At 40.4% G+C, this 18,146-nt stretch overlaps 2 protein-coding genes across 8 annotated transcripts in view; both read left to right on the plus strand.

The window, feature by feature from the left end:
- Positions 1-8: 8 nt before the first annotated feature.
- PCMTD2 (protein-L-isoaspartate (D-aspartate) O-methyltransferase domain containing 2) lies at positions 9-11,442 on the plus strand. The gene is made up of 6 exons (XM_026862287.1): positions 9-99; positions 2,756-3,090; positions 4,369-4,471; positions 6,224-6,395; positions 7,354-7,477; positions 9,020-11,442. Exons 2-6 carry the CDS (start codon positions 2,784-2,786, stop codon positions 9,400-9,402), a joined length of 1,089 nt encoding a protein of 362 aa, XP_026718088.1. The 5' UTR covers positions 9-99; positions 2,756-2,783; the 3' UTR covers positions 9,403-11,442.
- A 1,141-nt stretch (positions 11,443-12,583) lies between these two features.
- The window catches only part of LOC113487604 (peroxidasin homolog), a 50,060-nt gene continuing 44,497 nt past the window's right edge, over positions 12,584-18,146 (plus strand). For 2 of the 7 annotated variants that reach the window (XR_003399821.1, XM_026862281.1), the window contains exon 1: positions 15,803-16,114. Coding sequence is in view for 6 of the 7 variants with exons in the window: in XM_026862281.1 (XP_026718082.1) it covers positions 15,951-16,114 (164 nt within the window). In the remaining variant the exon portion in view is untranslated. Of the gene's footprint in view, positions 13,234-15,362; positions 15,689-15,800; positions 16,115-18,146 lie in introns of those variants that run through there. The other 5 variants (XM_026862283.1, XM_026862284.1, XM_026862286.1 and 2 more) reach the window with 5 other exon arrangements.

The raw sequence follows: 18,146 nt of genomic DNA on the forward strand, positions 1-18,146 counted from the left end.
ATGGGGGGGGGGGGGGGGAGATAGCAACACCAGGCTTCCCCAGAGCTCCCTCCCGCTCTTACCTCCGTCACTTTCCTCGCCAGCAGCCTGATAACGCAGGTAGTGACTGAGCTATACAGCGTGGGGCTTTTAAATTTGTTGTTTGAGAGGGTTACAAGGGATCGGGTTGAATGCTGTGCCAACTGTAACTTTTTTTTTTTTTTTTTAAATCGGTAAATAGCCTCACCTTTGTTATTTCTTCTGGAGCGTATTATGTCAGAGCAGGGATTACCCTGGAAACGTGTTGGGGTGAAGAATTGCATTTTTGTGCCTTGTGTATTGTTTCGAGTCTTCCCCCGTGGCATCTGCTGGTGTTTTGCCTTGGAAGAAATGGCTTTAATCTCAGTGGTTGTGTCAGGCGTCTGAATGCAGCTTCTCACGTCAGACTTGTTTGTTTTTCTGTTTTGTTTTTCTTAAAGGGGAAGATGGCAACGTGCAGTTGAAGGGATGTTTCAACACTAAAAGGCTGCTTGGTTTGATACCTGTGTTGTGATCAGCTAACGATCATAATTGTTGCATGTGAACTTTGTCCCTGTTCAGATTTGTGGAAATCGGTGCTTTACCTAGAAGCGTGAAAAGTGCAACTGGGCTCGTTATGGAGGGAGAGGATCTTGTTTTTAAAAGTTTGTTAAATCCTACTCACAGTCTTAGTTCCCGCTTCCAATGGGAGAAGGGAAACAAAGCTGAATAAAGATGTGGAATTATGTGAAGAGGTTTTTAAATGTCTGTGTTCTGCATATAAAACATGCATTTTGTTGAAAATGGGCAAGGATCCAATAAAAGCGATCATTTCAGAAGTGACTGACACCCCTCACAACTTGGATATTCCTTGATCTTGTTAGAAAAATGTCCTCCATCTTGTGGACCATAGAAGAGCTGTTGTTGATCATATAGCTGAGCTGAAACCAGGTCAGACCAGTTGTCCCAGTGAGGCTTGTGTACATCATCAGAAAGAATTTGTTGGGGATCCAAACCGAAACGCTGTTAAAGGTGCAACTTTTTATTCGTACTTTAAAGTTTAGATTTTTTTTAGTAGCAAAAAGAGCTTAAGTGGAAGAAAGAAGCAAGCCTAAAAACAAACTAACACAAAAGAAAGTCAAGGGAATCAACACCCTCAGGGAAGATTTTAATGCAGAATGTTATATAATGCATAGTGAACAAAGGTATAAGTGACCCTGTATGTGCAGATGTGATTATTTAATTTTTTTTTTCTCCTCTTACATACACAAATTGGCTGATGAACCCACCTAAGCCTTCAAATTGATGTGTTTTCATTGTGAAGTAGTAAAACACAATCGCTTTTTGTAGACAAAATGAAGGGGTAAGTATAGAAAGGAGAGGGGTGGCATTTTTTAAAGTCTTACACTAATGAAGCTGGATTGATTGTGTTTGAGACATGAATGTATTAAAAACTGGCTTGAGTTCCCTGCCTAAGTATATCCTGTTTTGTGTGTCTCAACATACCATCCTGATTACCTGTAATTTGAATAACTGTGAAATTTCCTGAGACTCCTGTATCTTTTCTTTGTTTCCTCTGAAAATGAAAGTATATAATTTGCTCTCTCTGAATGTAACAAATAAACCCCAGCAATTTAGCTGTAGGCAGATCTTCTGATCCCAGGAATGAACTCTAAAGCTGCTGCTTCTGTGGTTGTTACTGTGAGCAGAGAAAGGCATTGTAAATAAATGCATTTTTTAAAAAAATCATGTTGTGTTTTCTGAAAAGGATTTTTTTTTTTTTTTAGGATATGGGAAAGGAAGAGAAGCTAGATTAATTTTGAGTGATAAGTTCTTCTATCTTCTTCTCCCCCTGTACCTTTTGCTTTAAAACTTACAGAAATTTTACTACATGAAGCATATAGCCATGCTTAGGGTAATGCACAGTCAAGGAAGGTGTTTGCTTTTCTTCCCCACACCAACAGGCCTGAGCAAGTTGCTGGAGACAATCATGTCTGTGAGGTCAGACATGTTTGTAATTCATAAATCTGTGTCACTGAAAAGTTTCCAAATTGGCTCATCTGGGACTTCAGAGGACCTAAGGAGTTCCTCAGGCTTCAGTGGAAATTCTCTCTGCACTTGCTGTCTGTATCGTTAAGTGCTTTACTAGTGGTGATGGCTCAAGGTATAAAGATGAGCCGTGTGAAAGTGCATTTGCTAAAATAAGCAAGCTTGTGCTCTAGGTCAGAGTTCTAACTATGAAATCAGCATCCTGATGCACGTTCAAAGAAAATGTAACTCGACATTTTTCTGGTTCTGGCTGCCCGTGTCTTAGTCTCTTAATTTCCTTTTGATATTATTAGAGATAGAAAGTCTGCGTGTGGCAAGAATTCTGACAGGCAAGCCAAACTTGCACTGTTGGTTGGATTTGCAATGAAAAATGACCTATAAGCATAGGAGCTGGAATAATCCTTTATATAAAAGGGTTCAGTGGAAAAGCTGACATGCCGGTAAAATGGTTGTGTTTGAAGACAGGCGTTGCACATTTAACTTGTCTATTGTGGTTTTCCCCACTAGTGTCAGGTACTAGATGCCAGATCTGCTGCATTTTGGTTTTCATTGTCTGAATGGGGGTGGGGGTGTTGGTTGTAATGTTTTTCTGGTGCTTGTGGTCTTCAGAGAACCTAAAAGTCTCTCTCAGAGTACTTCAGCGTACATCAGTGTGATTCAGTGTCCGAGTGCATGTTCTGTACCTCACCTTCCTTTGTTACTCTTTTAGTTTTAGCGCTCAGAGAAAACTGTTGAAGATGGGAGGTGCGGTGAGCGCAGGAGAAGATAATGATGAATTAATTGATAACCTGAAGGAGGCACAATACATCCGGACAGAACTGGTGGAGCAGGCGTTCCGAGCCATTGATCGAGCAGATTACTACCTGGAGGAGTTCAAAGACAATGCCTACAAGGACCTGGCGTGGAAGCATGGAAATATTCATCTCTCAGCACCGTGCATTTACTCTGAGGTGATGGAAGCTTTGGATCTGCAACCAGGGCTGTCATTTTTGAATCTTGGCAGTGGCACTGGTTATCTGAGTTCTATGGTTGGACTCATCTTGGGTAAATACTTTTTCAATCACGTTAACCCTTTATATTAGATTTAAAAAGGAAAAGTTTTGAACTTGGGAGCGAAGCATCCCTCAAGTAATGAAACTAAAAGGGAGCTCAACAAGTAAAGAATGCATTAATCCAACTGGCCAGTTTGTTGGGATTCTTGCAACCTTTTCTCTGGAACTGGCTGGGATACAGATTCCTGTGGCAGTTCAGAACAGGCAGCGATGCAATTGCAGAGGTGCCTGCAGTGGATTCCTGCAGGACTGGGCACAAACTTGGGTTTGCTGCCCCTTAAGAACCCAGCTCATGTTTAAACTAGGCTTGAGCATGTCTGCAGAAACCTGTGACTACAGCTGCCTCATGCCTTGTTTGTTTTTACACTGTGCTGTCTAGACTGAAACATGTTTTGAGATCCCAGTTTTGATTCTCATCAACATACGAGGTGAGAATAGTCTCTGGAAAGCAGCTAGTGCGTCAAAACTGGCTTTGTGACCACATCTGCAGTAGGTGCAGAGCATCAAAGTGCAATTACACGATTGCAATTTGCCCTTAAGTATTTCAGTCAGCAGCTGTGCTGCCAGGATAGATAGCAAATGACTATAGGGTACATATTTTCCTCTTGTGGGGGTGTCAAGAATTATAACGGCTGAATTGTTTGTCAGGATAAGAGCCTTACTCCCATCTCCCACTTGTGCTTTTCTGCTGGGTTTGTTGAGATTACCTAGGATGCCAATATGTAACTCTAGGGCTTTTGAATTTTTTGAATTTTTGGAAAAGTTAACAAGTCATTCCTGGATAAAAAGTGTGAGTGCTGAAAAACTTCTGTATTTTCTTATTGATTTTTTGCTGTTAGTTGAGGTGCAGTGTATGGTGGACTGATTCCTTTGAGGAGAGTTTTAGCATATCAGCAAGGGGGTATAAAAATAACAAATACTGTTTTGATGGAGGTATTAAAACATGCAGGCTATTGTTCTGCACTGGATTTTTTTCCAGGTGGTCAGTTTTACGGCAGTGGTGTCAGTGTTGCCCTCCTACCGAGGAATTTCCTGCATAGTTAAGAGGAAACGATTCAAAACCAATTGTGCAAAACGGCCTCATTTGCTGCCAGAAATTGCAGGTATAGGGTTCCAGCTCCCACTGTAGTACTCAGATAGCTGACCCTACCCAGGCTCTGTCTGACACTCCAGGAGCAATCTGTTAGAGGCAATAACCAGAACTGTATTCAGTCCCGTTGGATTTTGTGTTGTTGCTCGTTACCGTTATCCTAGTGTTCTGAATTTGCAGGTCCTTTTGGCGTTAACCACGGTGTGGAGCTTCATTCCGACGTGATCGAATATGCGAAGCAGAAATTGGACTTCTTCATTAAAACAAGTGACAGCTTTGACAAGTAAGAATGTGGAATGCCCGTTTGGATTCATTTTGTGCATTTGGCTTTAGTCCTGGCAGTACGTGCTCCCATGTGGCAGCTCTGGATTCCGGGTAATCTGAGGATTCTGGCTCTTTAGGTTTGCTGAGCTGCAGTGTGTGACCTTGGAAGCTGATGGGTATTGAGGGGGAATTTCAGAAATTTTTGCTGCTGTTGCAGAGCTTAAAGGAAGCTGAAGAAGGTTACTTACTTGAAAATGCACTTTCAGGTCACAATTTGAAACTTGCAAGTAACAATAATAGTTCTGTTTGATCTGAGAATTATCAGAAGAATATGAACTGATTTCTCTGGTGGTGTAACGTGTTTTATCCGAGAAGAAGAAAAATGCTGGTTTAAAATATGAAGGTGGTTTTATGATGATCAAGTTGGTACTAAAACTGCTTGGTGTTTGATTTATGTTCCTTAGAACCTCCGTTTTGCTGCTGTCACAAGTAATAACTGCAGCAAGATAACCATTGCCAGTAGTAACTTCAGCAATAAAAGTTGTAGCTGTCATATTTTTGGATCCACCTCGCAGTTTGGTCAAACAGGGAAGTAAAGCATCTCTGGATACCTGATAGGCCTCCTCTCGTGGGAGGAAGAAAATTAAAGGGTATTATATGCTGGAATTTAAACTGTTCAGCCCTGTGCTCTTACTGCTGTACTGGAAAGCTGCTGCTGATGGGGCTGTATTTTCTTGATGTTGGCAGCGGACTGAAAGTTTTCAGCACAGATGGTGCTTGCACATAGATGATAGTTGTTTTTTTTTTTCCCAGACTCACATTGCTTTTGTTTGAATAGGTGTTTTAAGGAAGTCACTGTCTCCAGACAAATGGAGTTATGGAACAACAGTGAGCTGAATTCAGATATCAGCATGGCTGGAAAGTTGGCATTGCTGAGAGAAATGTCTGCTGGGTTATGCTGTTGGAACACCGTGTGCAGGAACTGTTAGCTGGCTGCTCTGAACGTCTAGCACGCTTTGCAAAAGCAGAAAGCTTCAGGAAGTGTTTAGGAATAAATTGGTGCTATATTGAGCTGCCTCTCAAGATACCAGTAGAAGAATGGATATGTTGTACAACTTCCATCAAAATCAGCCCTCGAATGTAGGGCTTGAAGCTTATGTAGTTTTGGAGCATGTAAGAGAACCAGAAGCATCATAGAACCGTTTACTTCTAAACTGAATCAGAAATGATATAGGTGAAAATTCTTTTTATGAAGGGTGAAATCACAGTTCTTTTGAAGCTAATGGCAAAATTTCCATTGGCTTCAGCAAAGCCTCTTTCTGAAGTGTCAGGTGATAGTTCCCCACAACATCTGAAAACCATTTAAAAGCTTCTGGAAACGCCCCAAAAAAACCCCTGGTGTGATCCTTAAAGGACCTTAACATTTAGAATTGCAGGTCTAATATTTATATTTGCATATTATAATGGGTCAGCATCAGGTGGCTAAAAATAGCTCGTTCTGAGGAGTTATATGCAATTATCAAGTATGAAATCACGCATCCTTATCCTTTGGAGATTTAATCTGAATTCTCACCTCATTGTTCTGTGGTTTTGAGACTTCTAGCCGTGGTCGGTTCTGATTAATGTCTGGAATATATGGTCTTTGGAGCAGAAATGCTGTGAAACCTTTTTTCAAGTATTTTTCATTGCTGTGTTTTTTTCAGAATCATGAAAAAAAAGTCTTTGATAAAGTGTAATATTATTGCATGATACTCATCTTCTTCATTTTCAGATTTGAATTCTGTGAACCATCTTTTGTTACCGGCAATTGTTTAGAGATTTCTCCAGACTGTACTCAGTATGACCGTGTTTACTGTGGTGCTGGCGTGCAGAAGGAACATGAAGATTATATGAAGAATCTGTTGAAAGTCGGGGGAATTCTTGTCATGCCTCTAGAAGAGAAGGTTGAGTGCCTTTCTGCCCGTGTTTCTTTTTCAATTATTCTTAATTCTGGTCTCGATTTAGTCAGTAGCTCTTTAATTTTAAAATTTGCCCTTCTTGTAGCAGGTTGAGGAAAGCATTAAGTGCACCAGTTTTCACTGAGTGGAAACTGAACTTTGCACACTTTGTAATATTTAAGAAACTCATAGTTCTGCCAGTCTTTTATGACATATTCCGATCTGTTGCTGTTAATTGCAAATTTACTTTAATGCTGCAGAAAAACGTCAGCAAGGCTTTGTTCAGGTTGTATAAATAGTGTTGTATTTCAAAATACAAGATTTTACACCCTAACTGTCTTATGAAAGAGAGCGCAGGTGGTCCCTATTTACAGGTGTCAATGGATCTCTTTTAGTAAAACTAAACTGCCCTGTGTGTGAGCTCAAGATTATAATTCAGATTTTTTTTTTTTTTGGTGTAATAGCGCGTTGTTTTAACGGCCTTGAATTTTGAGTTGGAGGTATCTGACCTTTCACCTCTGTCAGGGTAGTTGAGATGAGCACAGTGCAGTTTTCTTCCCAGTCAGATGCGCTGCAGTGAGTTGGTGCAGGAGATTTGAGCTGGAGCAGAAATTCGGTGATCTGCAGACTTCCTTCAGGAGTGAGTGTTCGTTGCTGACTGATGTGTTTTCTCAGTGGTCAGACATAGCTGTGCTGGCTCAGAATTGAGGAAAATCTGGGGAAGCAGGGTGACTCAAACTGCTCTTTTGTAACAGATGAAGTTACTTGGGGCTAATCCTGTAAGGAATTCTCAGTTTTCTCAAAAAAACATCAGTGTTTCTCCTTATTATCTAACTTTTACTGTTGTAGCATCTAGTACTTTAACTACTTGTCCAGGCAGAAAAGTTGTTTGTTCGTTTTTTTTCTTGTTCAGAAATCTACTATGGCTCACACAATGGACAATAATCTCCTTGTTTTGGTTTAGTTGACTAAGATAACTCGTACTGGTCCTTCTGCCTGGGAGACCAAGAAGATTCTTGCTGTTTCTTTTGCTCCTTTGATTCAGCCTAACCACGCAGATTCAGGAAAATCAAGGCTCGTTCACTTGCGTGAGTACAGACATTCCTGAGTATGGGGGAGGTTTCTTTTGCTATTTGGCTCTAAGCTGCACCTTGATTCCTATGAATCCTTTCAACTGTTTCCTTCTTTGAACAGTTGTCTAAATCTTGTGTTGCATCCCAGTCTATCTTTGAGGATATCTGTGGAGACCTGGTGCAAGAGTCAGAATTGCATAAAATAGATTGGAAATGCAAATGATTTCTTGTGAAATTGCACCTAAACTCTGGGATGTGTGGTGGGATTTTTGCACATGCAGACATCAGTTCCAGGCCTGAATTACGTACTGTCGTGGTGGTTCTCAGGCGCTGTGCCATGGTGATGGAAAACACACAAGCGGTACCTGTGAACAAATATTATATCTACTCAGAGGCTGTCACCGCCCAGCAATTCAGAATTATCCTGAACCTGGAACGCTTGAGGGATAGAAGTTGTGCAGTTTTTGGTTAGCTGATTGAAATGCAGGTTGTATGCGGTGGCCTCAATCTTTAGATTAAGGCTCTGATGTAGAGAGTCCTCTTAAGAACGCATGAAGATAGAGATACTTCCATAAAGAGATTAATCAGGCTTTGTCCTTATTCTGGAAAGGTGTCTCTGCATGACAAAAAGCAGCTCAGGAAGCAGTCTCCATGCAGTGTCATAAAGTCCATTAAGTGCATATTTCAGCACGCTTTGTACAGAGACCTGCATATGTTTTACATGTCATTTTTGTCTGGTTCCTTCAGTCAGGTCATAGCAAAGTTTGCTCGTCAGTAGAAGACAGGTGTGGTTTTTTTTTATTGATTCAGTTTTATTTTAATACATGCATATGTGTGCATCAATGCTTTTTTTTTTTTTTCTTTATGCTGCATGAGTTTTATGTTGTGCCTTTATGGGCTGGCAGCACATAACTGCAGAAGACAGAACAGTCTTCCAAACCATTAATGTGGGAGGTATTTTAATACAATAACTTATTGTATGCTTCTATAATTACTTTTACCAAATGGTTTCCAGCCTGTCTTCACCCACTAAGTCTGAAGCAGTTTTTGAAGAGCATAAATAGTACTTGTGTTTTGTAAGTGAAGAACTTGGCAAAGCTGAAGCAACCTTACAATAGAAAAACGATTTTTATGGAAGAGTTAAATAGACTTCAGGTCTAGTTATCTACAGTAGGATAATACTTTTTTTAAAGTTATTAAACAGTCACAGTTTCAGTCACTAAGTCTGCATTCTTAAAATCTTTAAGACGTGTATCTTATGTGTATCTTAAAATAATTGTGAGGACTTGATGTCAAAATATTAAACTCTTCTTTCATCCCATTCTTTTTCTTCAGTTAATGAGAGAAATGCGTAATTAAATTTTGTTTGGAAAGTTACACTACAGTTTATCTGAGTTGACAGGAGTTGAATAGAGCTGTTTTTGTAATCCCAGCAGGGAATTCAAGTGGCCTGATTTAATTTGAGCAAATTCAACTTTTCCTACGAGTACTCTTACTCGTAGGAGTTACTCCATATCTGTTACTCCATATCTGTTCATGGTTTTCGTTTTGTTTTAGCCCCAGTGGCTGTTCGCAGCCTCCAGGATCTGGCTCGCATAGCCATCCGAGGAACCATTAAAAAAATTATACACCAAGAAACAATGAGCAAAAATGGAAACGGGCTGAAGAACCCCCCAAGATTTAAACGAAGACGTGTGCGTCGCCGTCGCATGGAAACTATTGTTTTCTTGGACAAAGAGGTCTTCGCAAGTCGTATCTCCAACCCATCAGATGATAACAACAACAGTGAGGATATCGAGGATGAGGCACGAGACGAGGAAGAAACTAAACCCTCTGAACTAAAGCCAGATCCCCCTGTAAACTTTTTGAGAGAAAAAGTCTTGAGTCTGCCTTTGCCTGATCCCTTGAAATATTACCTGCTTTATTACCGGGAAAAGTAATTTCCTTCTTCTAGAAAGTGGGAAGTAGGCAGAAAATAAAGTACTACTTAGGGCTTGACAAATGTATACCACTTGCTTGCCTGCTAATATGACCACCCAAGGCAGTAGGCTAGCTGGGGAATGTGGCTGCTGTATACTTAAACATTATAGCTTTTTTGGGTTTCTTCTTTCTTCTCAGTTGTGTGCTATAGTTTTATCCTACAGCAGGGATTCCTTAGGAAGCAAGTTGGTGAAATGCTCAGCTGCTTATGGAAAGGAGGATTTAATTCCCTGAAACTAACTGCACAGAGATACTCTAAAAATCTCGTGGCTTCTCTACCGAATTGCAGTTTTTAAATATTCTGAAGCAGTTCCCCAAAGACCTTTGCTGTCTGTGTGCTCTCCCACTAAACCTGCCATGTGTCTACCCCGTGGTGTGTGTTTAATGGAGGATGAAGATCATTAGTAAAAACTGACCTGGCAAATCTTATTTCTTCCAGTAATCTGAAAAAGCACAACTTTTACAGAAAGGAAAGAATTTTTGGCATTACCCTTGTGGCATCCAGGTTTTGAATGAGAAGGAAAGCATCAGCTCCCCTTTGGTCGGTCTCAGTTTTACTTTAAAATTTATATATATAATTTTTCAGTAAAAGGCAAAAGTGTTTTACAGAATACTGGTTTTCTTAATGGGAAACACCTGTTCTAGTGAATTAGTCTGAGATGCAAAGCTGTGGTTTTGGGTTTTTGGGTGTTTTTTGGTTTTTTTATTTTTTTAAAGCGAGGGAGGGAAGTGAAGAATTGCAAAGCTGATTAGCTTTGACAGGATGCTAGGGTAGACTGTTGTCTGTGGAAATGTTTACAGAGTAATTCTGAATGGGGAAGAGGGTAGAGAGGAGATGCAGAGCGGTGAGTTTGTGAAAACTGGCTGTGAAAGCAGAATCTGTGGATTTTGCTGGTGTGTGAGATAACTTAATGTCTACTGGGCTGAATGGAGTGAATTGCAGAGCGCTAGCCTGAGTGGAGTGGCTTGTGTCCTGGTAAATCAGCCAAATATAGTTTTGTGGAGAGTGTGTAGAACCTCAAAACAGTCTAGAAAACCAAATTGATGCAGGTTTTAGGTGTTCCTGTGTGTGTGCCTGTGCTGTGGCAAGGTGGCCGGAATATAACTTGTGTACACACGGTCCACATACAGCAGGTGGAATGAAGTTGATCGTCTTGGTAGGTTATTTTATTCCTGCAACAATTAAGTAGATGATTTAACAGGCTCATACAGAAGGACTTGACACTGCAGTTCGGTGGATGTGAGCTCTAATTTTTATTCCTGAGTCTTCCTGTAATGGTGGTGGAAAGAGATACCATGTTTAGAAGGGGAAGTTTACTTGGATCAGCCTGTTTGAAAAATCTACCTGAACTGGTAAAGGCTGCAAAGAAACCCTTGAGCTTGTATTGATGTGAAATACTCCTAAAGTTGGGAGGGGGGTGTGTTTGATAAACCCCCTCTCAGTAGGTACTGAAGCTTTGTTAAGGCATTGCCCCATCAGAAGCGCTTAAGTTGGTATCATGGTGTTGGTATCTTTTTTTTTTTTTTTTTTTAATGATGTTTCCTCATTTTCTGAGGAGGAATGAATGAAGACTGTTTTGCCAAAAATACGCTGGGTTTTCGGTTAATGGTGCTGAGTTGCACAACTTGATGATAAATACTCTTTTGAAGTTCTGTGTGGCTTTGGGAAAAAAAAAAAAGGTAACTCCTGTATGTCTAAGCCCAAGTGGAGAACTCTTCCTTGCCTAATAGGCTTTTTGAATATTTTTGAGAATATCATCTGATAATACAGTGCCACGTGGCCACTGGCACGTACCATGGTCGCAGGCTGTGTTTTGCCTCTGGTTTCCTAAATATTTGCTTCTGGTCTAAATGGTACCCCAAGCTCTCTTACTCCTGCAGATTTTTATTTTTTTATTTTAAATGGGGCAGTTCTGTGGCCACTGAGCTGATGGTTTCCTGTAAACGGTCAAGTACCCATCTTCTAATTCTGGCAACTACAATGAGTTTCTTTCTACAAACGAAAATCCTGAATATGGTGGTAAATAGAAGCTTAATAGAAGCTACACGTAATATTTCTCTGTGCTTCCCCAAAGGCGGTCACCACTGTATTTGTGAGGCATTTCTGCTTAGTAGCTGTCACACCAGGTGTGTGCCTTTCTGTATTGTGACACAGTTTCCATACCCCTACACAGTACAGGGTGCCTCCTCCTTTTTAGCTACTAGGTCATCCTTCAGTTTCTTAATTACGAAACTTCTTTTAAAGAAGCTGCTTTAAAAAAAAGACAATAAACTTCGGGTTTGTATTAGTAAGCCTTGCTGAGATTCTGTTAAAGCTGACCAGTTGAGGGAGAACTATCTTTCCTTTATCCCTGGTTAATTTTGTCCCCATCCCACCCCCTGTTGTAAAAGATACTTTATCAGATTTTTTCACCAGATTTGCCTTTTTTTATTACATTTGCTGGATTTTTGTAGCTTTCTATAAGATGCATAAAATAACTGCTATTTTTCCTGGATAAGGATGAATAAATAAATATATATACAGGAAATTTATGTTCTGGGTTGTCAAGTGGTCCCCTTGTCCAAAAACCCCCACAGATCCAAACAAATACATAGTGGAAATTTTATGTGTAATATACTTGTGAAATAGCATTGCTTATAGCCTGTAAATGAAGGGGAACTGTAAATACCTTTTCCCTGTGCACAAGCACTTGCACTGTAGTTTTGTATGCATTTCTAATAGAGTAATTGTAGCATAACCGTTTTTGTATAGTCTGTAAACTGTCTAGGATTTTACCTGCTTTGTTTCCTTTTGTGTTCTGAGTAATCTTCAATTGTATGTGACTCCTTTTAGGTTTCGATACTGCAGTAAATTTGAAAAAAAAAAAAAAGAACTTCAAGCTGCTTTGACCATTAGTGTGTAAGTTGAAAAATCTATGTGTAGAAACTAGAGTTAAATTGGCCTGAGGCATGCAAGTGTTATGCAATTTAAACTTTATTAATAAGTGTTTCTGTATCAATAAATTCAGTAAAGACTTTTTAGCCTTCTTAACATGGCTTTGCATCATGTTGTGATTAGAATACTTTGTAGATAAGTACTTATTTCCATAATTGAAGGTTAAGAGACTAGAATACTAGAAAAAGCTCTTAATAATATGGTGCAGGTGCATAGTTTTTAGATGAACTCCTCAGAATATAATCTCCCAAAAGAAACCTGCCCAGCTGATGATTTCTAAACCTTTATGTAAGGGAGTTGTGCAAGATGTATTTTGGAATAAGCACGCACAGAACTGATCTAGATTTAAGGTATCAGAATGGTTCAAGAGAGAATTCACTTAACCTGGCTGTTGGACCTGTAGACAACAGGTATCAGGAGGTCATTTAGTCCAGTTCTGTACTTCAAGGAGCTGCCTAAACCAAACACATCAGGAGTTTAATGCATTCCCAACTGCAACTCCCCTCTTGCCTCCTGTGCTCTGTTTCAGTGCTTAATTAATGCAGATTTTTAAGAGCTGGTGTTCAAGGCTTTCATGTCACTAGTATTGAGAATAATATTTTGGCTTCAGCTCTAATAGGAAACTGATCATAACAGCAAATACAGCTGCTGCTGATTAAATGTTTCTGTTAACCTTTATTCCACAGGATAATTACCTGTAGTCTGTGTTTCTTCCTGTCATCTGTGTGTGTGATGGATGTCCTTTTACCAACTATAACATGGGACTAGTTCAGTGTTAAAAGTTTTCCTTCACGTGATGCTTGCTGAAGAAAAAACATTTTCTGCTTTGGAAAGCTATGGATGTGTCATGCAAATGGTATCGAGTAAATTCAGTTTGTCAGATAATGTTTGTTTACTTCATAGTAAAACATAAAACATCACAGTTCCCTGGGAAGTAGTGATGAGCTGCTCAGGGGATCTGTGCTAAGGAAATCTTTATACTGGGACAGAAGTGATAGTTAAAAATAAAACAAAGAAGGGTGGGGGGAAAAAAAAAACAACAAACCCACATGTGAAAACCAAAACCAAACTTCTTGCATTCTGCTGGTGTGAAAAAGTCTGTCTAGCAGAGGCTGGAAATGCTTAAGATGGGACACAAGCATTAACTTTCACTCCTGTTGCTTGGGAGTGAATTTTTGGTTCTTGTTCAGAGCTGCACTCTCCCTTTTAAACAATTTGTCATGTTGATGGAATATAAGATAAATTAATGCAAGAGTAAAGGAACTGTGATTGCTAGCATTTCATAACATCTCCCAAACATCCCATCTGTCATGAGAGGGAGATAAGCGAGGTAGAAGAGGTGTGTTTCAAGTTTAAGTGAAGATCTGCTTCTAAGTAACTGTAGTGGTTGCAGAACTTAAACCTTTTTGCACTCAGATTACTCCCTGTGGTACGGCCACTGTTAAATCTGCTGACTTGACTTAAAAGCCCATTCCCATAAAATAGTAGAGAAATACCCATTAATCCTTCCAGAAGCTGCCCAGCCTGGTGCTGAACTAAAATTCCACCTATAGAAGCATGACCGATCTGTTGTTTGCAATATAAATAAATCCGGAAAGGATTTTTATTTTGCAGATGGTTGGTTTGGAGCTCAGAGTTGATTCACTGAGATGTTAACTGGAAAGGCAAAAGCCTTGTATTTGTCGAGTGACTGGAGGTGCTAGGGAAGGGGGTAATGATTTTCCTAAATACTGAAGAATGGTTTGAAGAGATCATTTATGTTTATTTTTCTTAGAAGTACTTCTTTGCAGAGCAGCTCCTAAGTAGCTATGTTCCCCTGTCCTAACTAGAGTTCACTGTGTTTTGGAGAGATGTTAAGGGGACGGATCAGGCTGGAAGAGTGTACGACTGAAGTCTTGAAGACTTTGACGTAACCTGTGTTGTCTTCTCTCACGTGAAGGATACACAAATGCACTTCTCGAGTGGAAAGCCAGCATTCACCTTGCCAATGGTTATATAAAGCCTGAAGCAGCTCATTTAGCCTTTCGCAACCCCTTTTTGTAGGAAAAGGTTGGGTGGCCACTAGAGGACACTCTGTTCAAAACCATGAGCTGGGCCCACCGGTGGAGTGGGGAGGACTTGAGCGAACTGCCTTAGATTTCAAAGTGATGTCAGGGCAAACAAACAACAGATTGCCTGAGGACTAGACGCAGAAAACCTGCGGTGCAATGACCTTTCAGAGCTGGGAGAAAAAAAAAAAAAATAAATACAGCTCTTACCATCTGTGACATGTAAGTGAAACCCCGAAACCCAACACTTTCTCCCCAAAATGCTGAAGTGACAATCTGAAGGAGGAAGAGAATTGGAGAGGTTTAAATGTCACTCTTGTTAAGTAATGTTTTGTCAATGTTAATTATATCGTAGTTTACAGTATGAAGCAGGTCTGAAGGTTGATGGGGAACTTTGATTTTTATCTTCCAGGTAATGTGGAGTGGTGCCATGTTTGGAATCCCTCAAGTACCTTTTGATCCCCATGAGCGTAAATGCTGCGCGCTCGTGCTCAACCCAGACCTTTAGGACCTTGTGTAGTAATAACTTAAAACCTAAAGACAAGCTGTTTTCATTCTAAGCTTCTTTATAAATCTTTATATTTTATTCAACTGGAAACCAGTCCTCCCCTTTGCATCTCAATTTTACTATCCAGTGGGAGTGACAAACTGAGGTCTGCACTTCCTACAGGTCAGACTCAGTTGATTTCCTTGTTTCTTTCTCTCTTCACCCCACAATTACCTTTAATTTCTCCCAAATCCTGACATTTTTCCAAATTGCATCCTTGTAGAAAGAAATTATATTAGCTAAAAGGTCTTTGAAACGAATCGGTGCCTACTCTGCCTAAGAAACTTTACAGAATGCATGCAGTCAGGGTTTTTTTTTGTCTTTATTTTCAGGTTCTTTATCTCTGTTAGTGAGCTCCCTTTTAAACTCGCTTACCTGTAGTATTCCACGCTCCCGTCAATGGTTGGAAACGTATTTTTTGTTGGATGTTACAACTACATGTAATAAGAGACAGCCTCTACCCTAAAAGCCTTACTGCCGGATACGTTTGACAGGCTGTTAGATAAGAAGCTATCCTTAGTTTGCAGAGAGTGTGCTAAGGCAAAAAAAAAACTGACATAAAAAACTTGACCCTGGGCCATCTGCATCGTAGCTCAGCCCTGGAGGCACGGGTTTATTTTTTGGTCGTTGTCCATGAAGGTGCTTTCTGCATGCTTTCAGATAAATGCCTGAGGGGAGGAGGTGGAGTTAACTCGCTGCTCAAAATAAGAAACGAGGTAAAAATAAATCAAAATTAAGAGTTTGTATTTCAGCACCACAATTAAAGAGGGGTGGGAACAGTCTGATCTTCAGTGATGTACATAATGGCAGAGAGGGTGGGCGGTTGGACTGTCAAACTGCCTTAATTTAATTGCAAACACATGCTGATGAGTCCCCTCCTCCTGGACCTCAGGGCTGGGAAACTTTTTTTTTTTTTTTTTTTTTTTTTGTCAGCTCCCTGCAGTTCAGAATTGAGGCAAATACACTCCAGCAAACACCATGCTGATCAAATCTTCAGCTCTTCGAGGCTTTTTGTGTTTTCTCCTCTTGCCTAGTTTCTCCTGCTCCTGCCCTAGTCGCTGCCTGTGCTTCAGGACTACAGTAAGATGCATGCATCTGATGTTGGAAACCATCCCTGATATCCCACCCCAGACAAACATACTGTGAGTAACCATTTCATTTTACTGCCTTTCTTACCTGCTTGGTCTTTAGAAAGAAAAAGTCAAGGCCAAAGGCATGCTTTTTATCCTCCTTTTTTTTTTTTTTTTCCCTGCAAATTATCTACATCACAAACTTTCATGCTTTTAGAGAACAAAACAGAAACTGCTTGTTTTGGCGTCGGTTAGTTGTTAACAGGGCAATCGAGGGAGATGAAAAATTGAGTAAGAATAATGCTAGGGCAGACACTGGAAGATGGTTTTGGAGAATCAAAGGACACAAATGTTAAACTGAGCTTACAGAAAGGTACACAGTTTACATTTGAGAAGGCTTTCTATAAGGGTATAGGGGGGAGAGAGGAAATAACAGCAGTTCAGGCTTTTACCTCTACTGGAACACAGAATTTTCTAACACACACAACACCATTTCTTCCCTAAACTTTACTGGTTTTCCAGTTTCTATCTGAAGTGTACAAAGCAAACTTCTTTGGAAAGCAACAATTGTGGTTAACTCACAGATTCCTTGAGAAATAAAGTACCTGTTGGCGAGGGAGCTGCTGGCTGAGCCCATTTGAGTAGAAAAAGTGGAGGGAAAGGGCATGTAACGCTTGGGACTCCTCAACAGCTCTTACCAGGAGATCCAGAAGAGCACTTCCCTGTGATTCTAAACTAATCCTAAATCTAATCTGGCTTTAAGATGCAGCGGCTAAATACTTCCCTTTGTGCTACTCATAGCTGATCCCTTCCTTTGGACATCTATTTTGTAAGTGGTAGGAAAGACCTGTCAAAAATTTATCTTTGGACTCATCCTCCTTAAGCTGCTGCTGATTGGAAAACCTTTTCAACACTAGTTTGAGAAGCTTTTCCCTGTGCCTGTAACAAACCAAATTTGGCCCCAACCAGAACATCTATACCAGCATTTGCCCTGTAAACATCTCACTGATATTGCTGATGTGTTTTTCTGCCGGCAGCCTAAGGAACACAGTGTGGGCTGGGTGCTGCCATCCAGATCTGCTTTGGTGGATGGACACCACAGAGGTTCTGGCATTGGTGGCACACAGGGAAATGTCTACACTTGCTACAGCTGCCAAAGCTACGCTCTTGGGGAAACTGTTTGCTGCTGGGGAGTCACCCTGATGTGGGGCAGGTCAGCAGCTGGACTTGCTCTCTCCCTCGGCTGGTGATGGAGTGGTTATTCCATGGTGTGAAACTGGTCAGTGCTGGTTGGCTTGGTGCAAACTGTCTGGGTAGAGGTTATCTGCTCTACAGCAGCTTGCAGAGTCTGATTCTCCAAATGGTCACCAAATTTTTTTTTTCCCCCTGTATCTTGAAATACTAAAATTTTTAAAATACCCTTATACTGTTTAATTTTAGCAGATTAACTTGTTTCTCTTTGTTTAAACATCGATCTTTATTGGGGGAAATGTTTGTTTTGTTGGCTGAACTGAGGTATTTCTGAGCTTAGTGGAGCTTAATTTCTGATCTCTGAAATGAGGCAACATTTACTGTCACACTGGATAGCCTGAGTGTGTAGAGATCCTGTGAGTGCGGAGGGAGGGAAATACACTGTGGTCACCAACTTTTTTTTTTTTTTTCCATTACTGGAATGATGTATTTCTAAATGCCCTCTGGCAACAGCACACTTCATTCCCTGTGCTGCAGGGGGCAAAACCTAACTCTGGTCCATGGCTTGTCCTTGCAGCTTCAGTAAAATTCCTGGTAGGGTCTTGCTGCAATGTAGGTGGCATTGATTTGTCTGTAAAACTCAGTCTAGAAAGGTGACCAGATTTCCCAGTGCAGTGTATACTGTCACCCTAGTTCCCTCTCCCCTGCTCTAACTAGTTTGCATGTACACTGCTTGTAAATGTTCTGTGTTTTGTCTGCTTAACCATTCGGAAAGCTGGTTTATTTAGTTTAACGTGATAACCACGACCTTGGATGGGAAACTGGGTTTTTAAACGTTAACTAAGTGCTATAGGTGCAAGATGCTGAAGTAGTAATATTCCAAAATGAGATGACTGTCCTTATAGACCAGTAT

The sequence above is a fragment of the Athene cunicularia genome, assembly GCF_003259725.1.
Source record: "Athene cunicularia isolate RWA chromosome 20 unlocalized genomic scaffold, athCun1 chr20_part1, whole genome shotgun sequence".
In the NCBI taxonomy this organism is placed as follows: domain Eukaryota; kingdom Metazoa; phylum Chordata; class Aves; order Strigiformes; family Strigidae; genus Athene; species Athene cunicularia.